This window comes from Lontra canadensis, unplaced genomic scaffold, assembly GCF_010015895.1.
Source record: "Lontra canadensis isolate GAN:19392208 unplaced genomic scaffold, GSC_riverotter_1.0 scaffold31, whole genome shotgun sequence".
Lineage (NCBI taxonomy): Eukaryota > Metazoa > Chordata > Mammalia > Carnivora > Mustelidae > Lontra > Lontra canadensis.
Genome location: NW_022631025.1, coordinates 12,536,904 through 12,554,651, shown reverse-complemented (window position 1 = coordinate 12,554,651; position 17,748 = coordinate 12,536,904). Strand labels below are relative to the sequence as shown.

General features: G+C 42.9%; 1 protein-coding gene across 1 annotated transcript in view; it reads right to left on the bottom strand.

The window, feature by feature from the left end:
* Positions 1–5,777, bottom strand: part of GDA (guanine deaminase) — a 69,310-nt gene extending 63,533 nt beyond the window's left edge. Inside the window, exon 1 of the mRNA XM_032866627.1 lies at positions 5,502–5,777. Coding sequence (XP_032722518.1) covers positions 5,502–5,624 — 123 coding nt within the window. The 5' untranslated portion in view covers positions 5,625–5,777. The remainder of the gene's footprint in view (positions 1–5,501) is intronic.
* Between the last annotated feature and the right edge of the window lie 11,971 nt (positions 5,778–17,748).

Here is a 17,748-nt window from a genome sequence, read left to right as displayed (position 1 = left end):
TCAGTGAGTGAGAACGTTCTATAAAGTTAAGCATGATGAAAGGTAAAAATGCAATAATTACTTTAGTGAAAGAAAAATAAGAACTGGGGCCAATATTTATTGTGCAATTGCTAGGTACCAGATGCTTTACACACACTATCTCATCTGTGCTACCCATTCCTTCAGGTGCTGCCGTTGTCCACATTTTGTAAATGAGGCTGTCACAGCTCAGCTATGATAGAAAATTCATCCAAGTAAGAGGCAGAGCTGAGATTCGGATCCACATAGTCTAACTCCAGAAGCCATGCTCCTGACTACTGGAAAGACACTGGTTTCACCATCCATGCCAACATCTATGGGAGAACGAAAGGTAACCTATTCCACCTGAAGGATGATGGCCAGGGAAACTGGAGAAGACAATATCAGAATGGCATCTTGAAGGAAAAGCAAGATTTTATTTCAACAGAGGTGGAGTAGAAAGGGGGATATAAAAAGGAGGACTATTCCAGGCTCTGAGATTGGCACCCGCAAAGGAGGCAAAAAAGAACACGATGTGCTGGAAAACAGTGAGAAATTGGCAGGGACAGACATCCCTCAGCTCATGGATACCTTGTGGTGTAAACCAGTCATGGAAATCCTCCTTCTATTTGCCAGAGAGAAGGAGGAAGTATTAGAAAAGCAGGCTAGGGCCAAATCACATCATGCCTAGGATGTCCATCAGGGGCATTTGGATCTTAGAGAGAACAGAGAGCCACAGGTAGGTTATAACAGAAGAGTATGTGATTCTACCCATGCTCTAAGAACAGAACCGTCAGGCTTGAGGAGGCAATATCGGAATGGGGGACAGCAAACAACTAGGGGGCTCCTCTGTTCATTTAACCAGAGACAACAAAAGGCTAAACAAGGTCAATGACAAGGAGAGGATTACATATACAAAAATACCCAGAGGTAAACAGACCAGGCTTGACTATGGACAGGAGTTCCTGAAAAGGCATTGACATTTTGGGTCAATAAGAAGACAGAAATGGGAAAATCAGAAGGCAGTGAGCAGTCCTTTGAAAAACAATACAATTCTTTGAAAAAGGCAGTACAGTCGTTGAAGGTACCCTGGGCTGCAATTAACAGAGGTGTAGACAAAAAAGACATTTCATTATCATGCAGAAGTCTGAGGGCAATGAGCAGCAGGAAGTTCTAGGGACAGTTAACTGTCCAGTGATGTTATTCATGGACATATCTGATGATGTTCAAAGACAGACTAGGTACGTGTCTCTGAGATTCTCTTAATGTTTTCCTCAGAATCTCAAATGATGGCAGCAGCAGCAGCTCCACTCCTCGCATGAAAGTGTCCAAGAAAGGAAGACCTTCTCTTCCCACATTTCTTAAGGAGAATAATATTTCCAAGAAGCCTCTTAGCCAACCTGCCGCATGTCAGAATGTCACCCATGGCCACCCTTCACCACCAGGAAGCTGGGAAAATGAGTGTCCCACCATATGATTCAATACAGTCACATATATCTCTCTACTCTATCATCAAATCCCGATGACTTGACCTAAGTCACTGTCAATCCCGTCCACCTCTCTCCATCTCCATTGCTGATAACCGCTGACGTCTACTGGGCATGTGCTACGTACTAGGCATAGTCAATGTACTTCACAACTATTACTTCACGTAAGCTTTCCACCCAACCGTATGAGGTGGATTACACTAAGTATTTTATACATGAGGATACTGGGAAATAGAAATGTTAAGTAACTTCATCAAATTCACATAAGTAGCAAGTGACAGAAGCATTCTTAAGAGTTCATATCTTACCTAAAACTAAGGTAACATTGTGTGTCAACCATACTCAAGGGAAGAAAGTACAAAAAGAAATTTGTATCTTGATACACTACACTGCCTCTTTTTTTTTAAAGATTTTATTTATTTGAGAGTGAGAGATAGCAGGTGAGAGAGAGCACGAGTGGGGGAAGGGACAGGAGAGGGAGAGGGAGAAGTGGACTCCCTTCCCAGCAGGGTTCAACCCCAGGACCCTGGGATCATGACCTGAACTGAAGACACGTCTCAATTTCCCCACGCATCAGTGGGAATAATGACCCAGTGGGACACTAAATATGATGTACTAGGAAATCTGTCAATAAATGCTTGTTAGCTCTTTCTTCCCAAATGCATCTTTGTGTCCCAGCCGGCCAGTGACATGAGCTCTGAGGCTTCAGACCTGAGATCTGGTGGCCCCCTCTTCCCACATAGTGCTTCGCAGACCATGACTTTCTTCTCCACTTGTTGGTCTGCAATGATGCCACCATGTGGAAATACGAAAAAAAAAAAAAAAAAAAAAGCAACAGTGAGCAAGAGGTTAAGGGTTGGCTAGTGATGTGGGAAATTAAAGGCAGAAGGAAAGGTAGATAAAATTAAATGTCCTTATAACCTACAGCTCATTGACAAATACTTGAGATAGGCAGATTGCAATATTCCTCCAGGATCCTGAGTCTTCTTTAGCAGATGAAAGTCCTTTTAGAAGTTCCCTTATCTTTACTTCTCCCAACTCCAGGGTTGCTCTCACAACCTCAGAGCAGTAGGGAATAGCAGGCAAAAGCTCTTCCTGCCCAAGGGTCCTGTCCCTGTGCTTTAATAAAACCACCATTTTGCACCAAAGACATCTCAAGAATTCCTTCTTGGCTGTTAGTGCTGGACCTCACCCCACCAACACCAACACACCAATATTCAAAAACCACATCACTAGGAGCAGAGGGAAAGAAGAGGACAGAATGAATAGGGTTGTGTTAAGTATCCACTAAGTGCCAGGCATTTTCATAAATTATCTCATTTAATACTTAGCAATAGAAAATCTGATTCTACAGATGAGGAAATGGAGGTTCAGACAGGTTAAAAGTCTCGTTCACGGTCTCGGAAAAAGTAAGTGGTGAAGATCGAGCTTGAACCCAAGCTCCATAGGACTTGCTCCTGCCACCCCAGGACACTACCCCCAAAATGAGTCTCTTCCTCGTGCTTGCTTCCAGGTTAAGTGTGCATTAAAAGACCCAAGGCGTCTTTTAGGCAAGTTTAAAGTCAACCTGATCCTGTTCTATGTGGGAAGAATCAAGTATTTGGTAATATCGGAGCACAGAGCATCTCCAGACTTAATTAAATATCTGCAAATAAATTAGACGTGCTGAAGTCTTTCTTTATAAAAGGTACATGCCTCTCAAGTAGGAAAATCTAACTCTGAATTCAAAAAGACCAACACTAAAAGGTTGACTACAGCACTTTTTAAATTAACCTAATTTTGAGTGAGCTTTAATTAATGAATTCAAAGTAGTTGGTCATTATCATGCTCTGGGTCTAAATGAAGTTACAGGACATGAGAGATGAGGTCTAAAAGGAGAGAGAGGATAGAGGAAGTCATGCCGCCTCTCTCTCACACGCAACCCCAATCGTGAGCTCCAAATGAAGAACTAGGTCCCAAGACCCCACACAACTGGTTCCAACACACAACGTATACACTGTGGTCGCCCAAAATGTAACCCACCGCTACCTGCCTCCAAATCTCCTGGGACCTTTGCTGAAATGCCATTTCCTGGGGCTCGCTCCAGGCCTATAGATTCACATTCTCCAAGGACGACCCCCCAGGAACCAGCATTTTAAAAAACACCCCCTCAATGTTTCTGATCATCTCGAGGTTTGCAAACAGCTTTAGGAGCTCAGTAAAAATGTAAACGTCACGATGACTCCACACTTATTTATCTTACGGGGAGATAATTTGATATAAGAATCTTGACATTTTTTGAAGAAATATTACCTCAACGACTATAAAGGCAAAGCATTCCCACTTTCAAAATGGGAGAAATCAAATCTTGCAATATATGGGGCAGATATATGAAGTCCACACTCAACTGCCTTGCGGCTAGAAGAGAAATCAACAGTTACCAATTCACTGATGAGAATGGTTTACAAAGCACTTGGTTAATTCACCTTTGTATCCAATTCCTAGCTAATTTTATCTTGTGAGGGAATGGCATTTTTCTAAATTTAAAACTTCAGTATGCTCCTCAGTGGGAAATAGACTCCCTGACAATGCCTTCCTTCTGTACAACCCCCAGAAGAGGTAATTTTTTTTTTTTAGATAAATTATTTCCTTTTCTGACCCCTCTCTACTGGTTGAAGACAGTCTTCAAACCCACCCTCTTGCTTGCTTTCTTACCAATTAAAGTTCTGGATATGGGAAATTAATTTTTAAAAAAAGATACCCAAGAGTTGAACAGCTCCTTGTGATAGGCAATCTTCTCTAATTTCTCCCCAGTTTAGAGGTCTCTGTTCCTTTGCTTCTTGGGACTTGCGCCAAGCCTAAGGTTCCCCCAAACTTGACGGTCAAGTACACAAGGCAATAATTAAACAGTCTGGGGGTTTACTGAAGTCTCCCCATTTGGGGGAGCTCTGAGAATTCTATCACCTTGGAAACACAGCAGCAGGCTCCCTGAATATGCACAGAGAGAATGTTTTTTAAGCACCATAAGAAAACAGGGTTCACTTATCCCCAAATGTAAGAGTCACGATTCAAAACTGTCACTGACTGGGAAGCATCTTTAGTCAGGAATAGTATCTTCAAGCTGACAAGTCACAAATAGGTGTACTTTTGCTAATCAGACTGGTAGTTGGGAAAAAGCTCAAAAATATCCTAACCTCATCTTTATTTTTTTTCTGCTAAAAATGGAATGGCTTCCACTTATCAAACCAGCCAAGCCACTGCTGATGCTATTACCACCTCCTGCACCTATCAGACAATATCAGACATCAAGTCACCTAGGTCGTTTGTGGAAATCCCGATTTTGGAAAAAGAAGTATAGAAGATACACTCATAGAAGACATTTTGAGCCTTGAAATGGAACTGCTTGCTTTGATGCAAATGGACAAATGGCTATGGGGAGGCAGGGGGCACGTGGATAATTTCTCTCAGACTACCCTTTCTAGTATCATAAGTTATCTAGCTGGAATCGTTGGTACACTGTCTGTTAAGGGAGAAAGTGAATGAAATCAGTTCTTTGCTTATTCTGTGCGCCGAAAGGGCTAACCAACATTAACCAAGTGTCCCTCTCCTCTGTTATTTCTTCCACAATAAATTCAATCAAATTTACGGAGCGCCTAGCCTGTGCCAGGCACTGTGCCAGGCGCTGGAGACACAAAGATGAATGAAGCAAAGTTCAGGTTTCTTAATGATTTCTTAAGATTTGCGAGGGCATAGCCTTGCTCCCCCTTCCACTGCAGCCTGGACGGCTGTCTAGCCCATCGTGGGAGTGCGTACTCCACAGCTCCCAGCTTCGGGGAACGTGTTACTCCCAGGCCAGCCCACGAACCTAGCGCCAGGGTTCTCCCGGCATTCTCCGAGAGTCAAACCATCAAGTTCAACTCCGGAGCCGCGACTCCCGCTCAGCGCGGAGCGAATCCCCGCTCCGCCGCGCACCGCGCGCGATTCCTTCCACCTGTCTGCGCGCCCGTCGGGGTGCGCCCGGACCCCGCGCCCGCTTACTTTGCCGCTGTCGCTCACGCCGAGGAGGTGATCCCGCAGCACCTCCATGGGGCTAGTCCAGGTGGAGTGGATGAATGTCCCTCGGAAGATGTGCGCCAGGGAGGGCATCGGGGCGGCACACATGTCAGCGGCGGAGCGCAGAGCGGGGTTCGCGAACCGGCGAGAGCGCACGGGGCGGAGGTGAGACGAGGGGTCCCTGCAACTTGCTGGCGGCTGCTGGGCGCACCTGCTCGGGCCTCGTACTGCCCCCGCGTTCCCGAGCGACAGCCTGCCCCCTGCAGGCCGCGCCCAGGGGCGGACTTCCTGCCTCCTCGACGCCAATAGGATTTTTCTCCTGTGATTTGGCTCCGCGCTCCCTCGGGGTGTGGTCTCTCTCTCCTCCCCGGTGTTAGTTTTTGATAGGTTAACTCTTTGTTTCCGAAATCACCGCTCACAACGCAGTACTTTTAACCTCGGGGGCGCAGAGTGACCGACCCAGGGGAGACAAGAGAGGGAGATAAAGGAAGGGGCAGGAGGAGCGGATGGTTCCAGCCCTGTCTGTACCTTAGCTGGTCACTAAATTTGCTATTGCTCCCTGTCCCCCAGCCTCCTCCACCACCCTTGATTGGCTTACCTAGAGTTCCGTCTGCCTGCTTTCTCTTGCCCTGCAAACTTCGGGCTATTTTGTGACCAAACCTTCTACTTTCTTAACCTATAGCACCCTCAAGTTCTGAACACGCACAAGTTTGGGAAAAGGTGGAAAGGCCCATTGGAGCTGCCTGCTTCACTGACTAGTTTCATTTTCAGTTCCTGCGGGTTGCAGAATCGGTCCTAATCTGTGGAGTTCTGAAAGCATCTCTTAACGGAATTACTAGGGGGCCCCACCGGCAGAGGCTGGACTGTACCGCAAAGTCCCTCTCTCCCAGCTTGAGGCAGTGTTTTGGCCGTTGTGTCCATCCACAACATCCACAAATAATTCCATCTCCCATCGTTCTCACACTTAAAATAAATGAATCTCGTTGATTCAATTAGACTTGCGCCAGGGGAGAAGATTAAGTTCTCCAGCCGAGCGGCTAGGAATGGCAGCGTGGCATGGCGTGCTGGAAGGAGCCCTGGGTTAGGAATCAAGACTGCGGGCAAGGCAGTGGCCTCGGAGTCTTTATCTTCATGTGCGAAAATGGCACTTAGATGGGGTGGTGGTGAAGACTGCTTCCAGTCGGGAATTCCTTCCTGCACTGCATTCCAACTTTACTAAGTTCCCCCAGGGAGATCGCCTGGTTTCCACTCATGCCTCACACATTCCCCTCCTTTTGCCCCAAATGTCCCTGTGGACCTTCACATGACTGACTCTTCTCCTCATCCGCGTGCCTCGAGTGTAGCGCTTTGGGGTAAACTTCCTCCACCACCAAACTTGTAGCAGCCCCCCAGCCCCCAAATTTCTATTCTATCCATCCATCTTTTTTCTGCCATCGTAGTTATCATATCTTTCCTCATTTATTTCATGTGTTTTCATTTATTTCTGCCTCTCTCCTCTCAAAACACACACACGTGCGCGCGCACACACATACACACAGTAAGGGAAGCGCCACAGACCAGGCTCTTGTGCCTAGAAACGTGCTTGATGTTTCATACATATTTACTGAATAAATGTATGAATCGTTTTGGTGGGGGGGAAAGAGCAATAACCTGAGCTAACTATGTTTCTGGCTCCTGCCTACAGAATAAGGGTTTCTCATTTCAGTGCATGAGCGGGCTTTCTCTGAATTGTCACCATTAGGACACAGGGCTAGTTTACATAAATGATTCATTACATTCTCAGCTCCTTACCCTCAAGGAAATGCTGCAGTCCTAGGCACACTGAGGTGGCTGGTCACCCTACCAAGGACTCAGAATTAGGAGCCCCTGAAGCTGAGAGCATTGCACTTGCCTCTTGGGGTTGCCTCATCAGCCCCTTCCCCTGTCATCTCCTCCTGATTCTGCAGACTTTGCTCCCTCCTTGTAGTCCCCACGGCCAGAACAATGAAAACATCCTCTTGACCCAGGCTTGTCTACCCACGAACCTCAGAGAGGAAAGTGAAGAAAATATGTGTCTTAGTTTTTAAAAGGAGTCAATTAAATGTTTCCAGAAGAGGTACTGGGATCCCTAAAACGATGCAGCTAAAGCTCTTTTAACAAAAGCAACCCGAGTGACCAAACAGTGGAGACTAGTTTAGTCCATTAGAACCTAGTTACTCAGTAGAGTATTATGCAGTTGTTAAAAATGGGGGAACTCTGTAGCCACGTGGGAATCCCATATAATGAAACGGTGAGTTTTTAAAAATGTCATTTATACTATGGTTAAAATCATGAAGAACCTGTAGGCATAGAGCCTAGAATTTCAAAGTGGATCCAAACAGTGGATATCATTCTGATGAAGAAATGGAATTGCTAGGGAATTTGGTTTGGATGTTTGTTGACGTTGTTATGTGTGGCTTATGCAACGAGTAATTATTATGTAGCTTTAAATAAAGTTCATCTTGGGCGCCTGGGTGGCTCAGTGGGTTAAGCCGCTGCCTTCGGCTCAGGTCATGATCTCAGGGTCCTGGGATCGAGCCCCGAATCGGGCTCTCTGCTCAGCGGGGAGCCTGCTTTCTCTCTCTGCCTGCATCTCTGCCTACTTGTGATCTCTGTCTGTCAAATAAATAAATAAAATCTTTAAAATAAATAAATAAATAAATAAGGTTGATCTTAAACAGAAGGAATGGTCCCGAGCTTCCGGGGAACATAGCATTAGCACTCCTCGGGGTTTAGCTCTTCCAAGCAGTGCTCTCTCCCACTTCAATTCCCAGCTGAGTTGTAGGCACCTCGCTTAGGATCCGGTAGCCGCAGTTTAGCCAGGTGTCAGGAAACCGTGGCTTCCCACGATTTTCGTGGAAGCCCTACTTTCGCTGGTAGCCCTACAGTTTCGACTTCCATCTTGGTATCCCCAGGGAAATGTTCTCAAGGCCACCGAAGTTTGGAGGAAGGAAGGAGTGTGGCACTTTTATATTTACCTTTGAAGCATGGCCTGAGGACATCACCAGACAGCTTCTGGTTAACAGGGTTATTCTGACTCAGCAAAGCACGTGCCAATGGTATTTACTGTGCTTCCAAAGTCTCAAGGAAATAACAGTTTCTATTCATCAGCTCTTTCTATAGCCCACATTTATAGCCATGCAATATTAGAACTGAAAGGACCTAAGAAGATAGTATTCAATGTGCATTTCCCTGCTATTTCCTAATATCCCTATTCCGTCACCACTGGCTCCTTTCAACCCTCACCAACTCAGTTTCTCAGAAGGAAACCCAACAATGGTGCTCTTTCAGTGCCCTACCCACGTATCACTTCCTTCCAAAGAAAAGACACGCTCCTGGGTACGGAGGCTTCCTGAAACCCTCACTGCTTCTTCAGGTTCTTCTCCCTCCAGTATCCCCCATACGGTGCACCTGCTTTGCTCACGATCTCTGCCGGCAGTGTCCTTCTGCCACCTGACTCCGCGCCTGCCTTATTCTACTACCCACTCTCCCCTGGCTAAATCCTTCAGCTTAATTGCCCATTCCCAACCCCTTCCAGAACATCTTTACACCTCCTCGCTCTCTCTCAGGTACTAAATGCTCCTTCTCTGAGCTTGTAGGGTGCTATAATTGTTCCTTTATTATCTGTCTCCACCAGAAGATTGTGTTCTACTTAAGAACCACGTCTCCTTCCTTTCTTTCTCTGTATCCCCTTAACACAGTGCCTGGCAAACAGGAGGTACTCAACAGACTTATATACATGTTGGACTTCAAGTGATGGCTCTCTTGAATTTTTCTCTTGTATTGAAAAATACAGATTTTAGTGATAAAAGAAATCTCTAGAGGTGTGTGCTAATGGTGATCAATTCATTAGAACTAAAAGTTAAGAAAGAGTTTCATTTCACTTAGTTTTCCAACATTTTCTTATGAAAATTTTCAAATACACAGAAAAGTTGAACAGCTTCATTTCTCAAGATCACATTTCTCCCTACTTTAGATGAAGCCAGTGGTCTCAAAACTCTACCACTACTGGTTTCTTCTTCCACTATCTTATTCTGAGCCTCACAACAATCTTATAAAGTAGAGGATATATTTTAACCATTTCAGAGATGGGAGAAACTGAGGCTCAGGGGGGGTTGGTTTGTCTATCTAGTTAGTATAGGATGGACCTGGGTCTTGACTCCAGTTGCTCTCACACATTGTCTCATCACAGTAGACTGAGAAGAATTTTCCACTCGATTTTGCCATGACTATGTCGGTGCATCATGGGCTGTCATTTACAACTTTCACATTGTACATGGTTTTTCAACAGTTGCCAGTGACACACAGATCTGCCCCAAAGTGAAACCAAAGTAGGACCAATGGACCTCAAGGAGAACAATCCAATCAGTGCAGGTCAATAAAATGATGCGGGGCACAGGTCATAACATGATGCAATGAGTAACTCGTGTTTTCATGAGGCACAGAGAGTGCGGGACAGGCAGGTTAAATGAGAAGCCACTTTGCTCTTCGAGGCAGGAGAGAAGTTGTCATTGCACAGTGAAATAAATGCCTGCCTATTTTATTTATTCTTCTTGTGTAGCTAAATCTATCAGTTTCCATGGTGCCCCACGTTCACCATGGAAACTCTGACAAGCTTGTTATGCTTTAGAGAAGAAAAAAAAAAAAGCACACCAAAAATCTGAGATGGGATAAATGCATTCCTTTTAAAACTGTGTTCTTCTGAGTAGGAAGCCTTGATGGATAGCAAATCATAATGATCGTGATTTTCCAGTTCTTAAGTGGGAACGCAGGTTTGCATTCCCATCAAAGGAGCACTCTTGTCCCCCCCCAACACTACTTTATCTGTGCAACAATAGTTATCCTGTATCTCACTTCTGCATTTCCTGGCAACAGAGAGATGGCTCAGGCCTCTTTTAGCTGATTTTTATGAGAATATTGCACTAGTCCCCTATATATTTTTTTCTGTTTGTCCATTCTACCTTTATTGGAAATCTAAGTTAGAACAGGCACTATGCTAAGCACCATTGATATGACACTGTATGAAATAGATATTGTCCTGCCCATATGTAACTTAAAAATTCTTTCATGAATTGGTGCAGGAAGATTTTTTATGCACACTCCCACCATGAAAGCAAACTCAAAGCAAATACAACTGACTGGTGTTACTTTGTCTACATTTCTGCCCTAACAGGGACTCTATTATCCAATATTTAATATCAAGGTATAAGCACTAGATAGAATTATTATCTCTGGGTCCCAATCCAGCACAGCCACTAGCCAGTGATGCCTTGGGAAAGTCATTCTACCTCTTCTGGTCTTGGTTTCTTCTTCTATAAGGTAGGAGGTCACATACTATCTCTGGTTCCATATTCTTTTAGTCTCAAGGACTCATTTTTTTTATTTCTCCTACTTACACCTTAAGTTTTATAACATTTCATCCATCAAGGTGAGATAGATAATCTAAGTAAATGTTGAGTGAATTATTTCCCCATTTTTTCATGAATTAAAGACCAATCAGAACTTCTAATCCATACGAACTGTCCAATATCACCATGTTGAGTTAATATAATTGAAACCCAAAACAGAGGTAACATTTTATTTTATTTTTTAAAGACTTTATTTATTTATTTGAGAGAGCGAGAGAGCAAGTATCAGCCGGGGAGGCACAGAGGGAGAGGGACAAGCAGACTCCCCTCTGAGTGGGGAGCCAGTCACCAGAGCTCGATGCCTGGGCCCTAGGATTATGACCTGCCTTGAAAGCAGATGCTTAACTGACTGAACCACCCAGGTGCCCCAAGATGTAACATTTTATTTAGCCCATGCAATCTATCTCAAGTTGGACAAATTCTATTAAGCTTTGTGAATTGCTATAAATAGCTTAAGAGGCACCTGGGTGGCTCAGTCAGTTAAGCATCCGACTCTCGGTTTCAGGTCGGGTCATGATCTCAGGGTCTTGAGTTGGAGGCCTGTGATGGCTCTGTGCTCAGCGCAGTCTGCTTGTCCCTCTCCCTGTTCTCTACCCCATGCTCTCTCTCTTTCTCTCAAATAAATAAAACCTTTTTAAAAGGTTTTTAAAAGGTTTTTAAAAGGTTTTTGGGTTTTGTGTTTAAGGAACACAGTTTTAAATTTGTTGAATTATCCTCCTGAGTATCCTAGGACCGTCGGTTGATAAAAACCAAAGCAGGGTAGAGACTCAAGGACATGACTTCACATGTATTTTGGAAACTAGTTGTCAATGTTTCTGCCTTAAACTATAAGAGTTTACATGTATCTAACATGCCACATCAACATGTAAGGCCCAGAGGATCATAGGGTCTCTTCTGGAGACCATGAAGAAGGATTGGCTTTCGTCAAGGATATCAAGGCACAGCTCAAGTGGCTCAAGCACGCAGTGGTTATGGAGCTGGGAAGACACTGGCTGTGGCTAACAGCATGACACCGGATATGCTAGGAACCACTGAATGCAGGCAGAGTCTATGCTCCTGGAGGCCATGCCAAATCTGAGGCCTACCCTAGCAGAAAGCCAAATGCTACCATCCTTGGGGAGCTACACAATTAAGTGCCCCCAGTCTCACAGAAATTAAAAACTAACTGAAACTCCACTTAAATGACAAAAAATGATGTTTTTTATGAAAAAAAAAAAGAAGTTTTGAGGAATTCTTATAGTATTCTTTGGATATATAATAAAAGTAAACATATTTAAGAAACCATAAATGTTAAAAATTCCTTCCTCTAAAGGGATAATTTTTAATATTATGTATAAATGAAAGAATTTATCCTTTATGGAATACTCTTCCAAATGACATACAAAAGCCACTAATAATTATATTTATGATAAAAAAGCTAGCCCTAGTGGGAGGGGGAGAAACATTTTTGCTGTTGTTTTTATAAGTTTGGTTTGTGTTTTCAGAATTCTTTGGGTAATGGCACAAAATAAGGGCTCAGTAGATATTAGATGAATTAATGTTAATTATATACACTAAAAGCCCAGTTCAGATTCATTTATTTCCTTCCTCCCAGAGCATTAAAACTGATGTAGTGTACATAATACTATAATATTCCATGAAATGAAGAAAATGTAATTTGAGTTTGGAGTATAGTTTGAATTTGGAGTATAGAACTATGAGTTGAAAGTGGTAGAAGACTAGCTTAAACAGTTTAAGCCAAAATAGAGTGTCTCACACAACCAAAAACAAACAACAAACAAACAAACAAAATAAAACCATGGTCACACTACCTTGTGGCACAGCTTAGCTGCAGATTAATCCATGTCTACTGCATCCAGTTACACTGCCCTCCTCTCTCTCTCTCATTCTCTCTCTCATTCTCTGTCTCCCTCTCTTTCTCTTCCCTCCTCCCTCCCTCCATTTTCTGGGATCTCTCTCCTCGTGGCTACAAGATGGTGGCAACAACTATAGACTTTATATTCTCTCAAATTCAGGTGAGGGAAAAACCAAGCAATGTGCTTCCCAAATTCCAGGAAAACAAAAACAAAAATTCATCGCTTTTTTTGCCCCCCACTGAACCAATGTCTTTTCCTCAAACAATCAAGGTAGCAGGCCGATATAAAATGTGGTATCATGACCTGAGTCCCATGCTCACCACGCACAAGAACTGAGAGTGGGGAAGAGGGTGTTTATCCAGACGGAGATGAAGTATCCAGAAAGAGGTGAATGGATGCTGTGTAGCAAAAACAGCAGATACTTATTAGGGTGTGATGAGTACCAGTTTCTCTATTCAGAGTTATTGACCTAACTCAGTGGAATGATAACTGCAGACGTAATTAGAAATATATCAGGCATAAATCTTGATGAAGTATAACAGAATGCATGATGTACATGAAATAATTATAACATGTTTTTTCTTTTCCCTCAACAAACTTTGTTTGTGCCTACTTCAGGGAAGATAACACGCTATGTGTTATGCAGGATATAAAAATAAGTATGATGTAGTCCCTGTTCTCACACTAAGAATCCCAAGTGTAAGGGACCTTTTAAAAATAAAGTGCATAGGGGTGCTGGCTGACTCAGTTGGAAAAGTACACAACTCTTGATCTCAGGGTTGTAAGTTCAAGCCCCATGTTGGGTGTAGAGATTACTTAAAAATAAAATCTTTTTTTTTTAAGATTTTATTTATTTACTTGACACAAAGAGAAAGATCACAAGTCGGCAGAGAGGCAGGCAGAGAGAGAGGAGGAAGCAGGCTCCCCGCTGAGCAGAGAGCCCGATGCAGGACTCGATCCCAGGACCCTGGGATCATGACCTGAGCTGAAGGCAGAGGCTTAACCCACTGAGCCACCCAGGCACCCCTAAAAATAAAATCTTTAAAAAAATAAAAAATAAAATTAAAATAAGGTATGTAGTGGAACTACTCTTTTAATTTTTATTTACAGACTGCTCTTACCTTAGAAGGACATGAACACATAGATCTGGGTCAGAGTTCAGCCAGTATGACTCAGAGAAAAGACATTTAACATTTGTGATGCCATATGGAATTTCTCAAACACATAGCATTACAATGTCAATCTCATTATTAATCTTCACAGTTTTGTTTTGTTTTGTTTTAAAGGTTTTATTTATCTACCTGACAGAGAGAGAGAGTGATCACAAGTAGGCAGAGAGGCAGGCAGAGAGAGAGGGGGAAGCAGGCTCCCTGCTTAGCAGAGATCCCGATGTAGGGCTCAATCCCAGGACCCTGAGATCATGACCTGAGCCGCAGGCAGAGGCTTAACCCACTGAGCCACCCAGGCGCCCCAATCTTCACAGTTTTTATCTATCCCTCATGCAATCCTGAAATTGGTAACAAAATCTAGTAAAGTTGCAGTTTGATCAAATGCACCAGAATTCCTGGTTCAAATGGGCCACAACAAAAAGCCCTGCTTTGATCATTTCTGAGGCTCAAAACTTTACCTGTTAATCTTAAGGTAAAGCAATAGAAAGAGGAATGGCAGGCCATTCCTGGCTCATATTTTTTTCCTATACCGAGGGGTGTTAGGATAGGCGGCTACACTCGTTAAAAACAACCTATGATGAAACTCATGAAAAGATGCCATGATATTAATGTATCAGAAACCCAACAAAAACTTAACTATATAAACTGTCCTCCACCAATCAATAAATATGGTTGATTTTGTTGTTGTTGTTCAATGTGTTGGGTAAGTTACCACTTCCTACCCTTACCCCATCCCCTACCCTCTCATTCATTAAGTCAGCAAACATTTGTTGAGCACCTACTATATTCTAGGCATTTAGCTAGGCTCTGGGAATCAAAAGATTAAAAAGATATGGTTCTCACCTTTAAGAATCTCACAAGATAATGATGGAAACAGATAAGCACATGGGTTAACTATGATAAACCCCATACAAGGCTGCTTCTTCTCCCCTCAACCCCTGGAATCCTACCCACCCATCACAGAGCTCTGTGAGGACTGGGTCTGTCTCCCTTACCACTGTAGCCACAAAGCTTAATGTGGCATCTGGCATATTGTAGATACTCAACAGATGTCTGTTAGATGCATCAAGCACAATGGTAAAAGTATGCATGAGCTATAAATATTCTGAAAACTTCTTACTGATTCCTGTCTCAGAAGAGTAAATATACAAAGAGAAGTGGTCTCAAGCAGTGATCCTCAACCAAGAGTGGTCTGCTCCCTACAGGGCATTTGGCAGTGTCTCAAGACACTTTTGGTTGCATAGTGGACAGTAGACACAGTGGGAGGTTCTGCTAACTTCTAGTGTGGGTAGAGCCCAGGAATGCTGCCAAACATCCTACAATGTACAGGACAGCGCCCCCTCCCAACAACAAAGAATTATCCAGTCCAAAATAGTTCTGAAGTTGAAAATCTTTGCCTAGAATAAAATCCTCAGCCATAGAATCTTTTTTTTTTTAATGATTTTATTTATTTATTTGTCAGAGAGAGAGAGAGAGAGAGAGAGAGCACAAACAGGGGGAGCTAAAGGCAGAAGGAGAAGCAGGTTCCCCATCGAGCAAGATGCCCAATACGGGACTCCATCCCAGGACTCTGGGATCATGACCCAAGCCAAAGGCAGATGCTTAACCAACTGAGCCACCCAGGCAACACCCAGCCATAGGATCTTAAGTGGTCTAGTGATCTTTAAGCAGTAAAAAGCATCATGGAGTCTTAGAGAATGATGGAATTGAAAATGATCTTGAAGTTCTAAAGGATCTTAGAGTTGACTCCAATCCCCCAAATAAAATCATTTCTTTAATATCAATCTTGGAAGATGGTCAGCTATCAATTCTCATGCACAGAAACTCAGTGCTTTGAGCAGTGGCAGTTTCTATAGTTAGTTTTAATATTCAAAGTGTATATCGTATGGAGCTGACAGTTGCATTTCAAAATGTCACACAATTTGTCCTACTGTGACTTCCTTGGGCAAAAGAGAAGAAATCAGTTCTGTTTTCTACATCTTAGCCCTCCAGGACTTGAAAATGCTGGTGATTGTCCCAAGCCTTTTCTCTCTACCACATTCATCATTCCACTACTCCTCAAGGCAATTACAAAGAATCGTAAAGAGTATATGAAAAAAGTACTGGATATGAGCAACTGGTGGAATGTAAGATGTCTTTACATGATGGTTCATGAGATTATTTTAGCTATCTCACGGATAGTGCATTAAACAGCTTTGAATTATGTTTAATTATAGTGAGATAATTACTTCTATTTGAATTTTTCAATCCTTAAGTCAAGGAGACCTTCTCAGTATGAAAAGGTTTAGTAACCTCAAAAATTTCTTTTTTTTAAGAGAGAGAGACTGCAAAGCCAGAAAATTCCACAGGCAACAGTAGCTAGCTGGAATCCAACACTATTAATGTCTTCATGTTTGTGGCTTCTTCTAGCTTATGGCAAGGGTGCTGGTTTCTCTTTTATAGATTTGGCTGGTTTCTCATTTATGGTTTTGTATACAGTTCTGTAGTTAAAGTTTTAAAAAGGAGACTTTAAAAAAAATAAGTGAATTACAGTACAGATTTACAAACTGGGCAAAATCAATATGGGTGCCATGTGGAGTATCTGAAGTTGAAGAAAGAATGGCCAACTACGGTCACTTAATCAAACAGATGAGTAGCCTGATCCCGATTCCACCACTTGTGTATCAGATGATCTTGGGTGAGTTATTTAGCCCTGTGAACCTCAGTTTCCTCCTATGAAAATAGGGATGTGATAACACCTATTTCATTGAGTTATTGTATTATTAATCAAGGGAATGCATGTTAAATATCTAGCAAATAGTAAATACCTAATAAATGTTAATTTACTTCTCTACTCTTACACATATCAGTGCATTCCCACCCATACGTTGTTTCCTTCAGTGGCTAGTATCCTCTAAGAGCCTGATGTAGTAGAGCGGATATGAACTTTGGAGTTATATCAATCTGAGATCAAATCTCAGCTTTACTGCAAACAACTTTTTTTTTTAAGATTTTATTTATTTATTTACAAACAGAGATCACAAGTAGGCAGAGAAGTAGGCAGAGAGGCAGGCAGAGAGAGAGGAGGAAGCAGGCTCCTCGCCAAGCAGAAAGCCCAATATGGGACTCAATCCCAAGACCCTGAGATCATGACCTGATCCGAAGGCAGAGGCTTAACCCACTGAGCCACCCAGGAACCCAATCCAAGGCTTCACATTATCTTTAATGATGATTGCCTTGTTGGTTTTAATCTAATGTGTCAGTAATTTCTTAGCATCTTATGCCATTCACAGATTTTTATGTGCCAACTAAATCAATGATCTAAGGGACTGTTAAGAGAGATGAATAGGTCAGGACTACGACAGAGCCCAGTGGCTCACCTCTCGAACTTCATGCCAGCTTGACCTTGACCATTCGTTAATAAATTTTAACATGGGGGCTCAAAAAATAATAGCAATGATACAGAGGATCAATCAATTCTGAATTCTCCACATTATACTGTCATTTACATGACATTTCTACAACTCTCCTTCAAAGATTTTATGAAACATTTCCTGATACATTACTTACACATATTCATATCCTGGGACTGAGCCCCACATTGGGCTCCTTGCTCAGCAAGAGTCTGCGTCTTCCTCTGCCCCTCCCCTCAGCTTGTGTGTGCACTCTCTCTCTCTCTCAAATAAATACATAAAATCTTTAAAAAGATCCTCAGAGTTTGGCAATTAGTCCAAGGCTCTTTCTAGCACCCCATTTGGTCTTTCATTTTTGCAAACTATTTCAGTCAAAAAGTGGTGCGTAT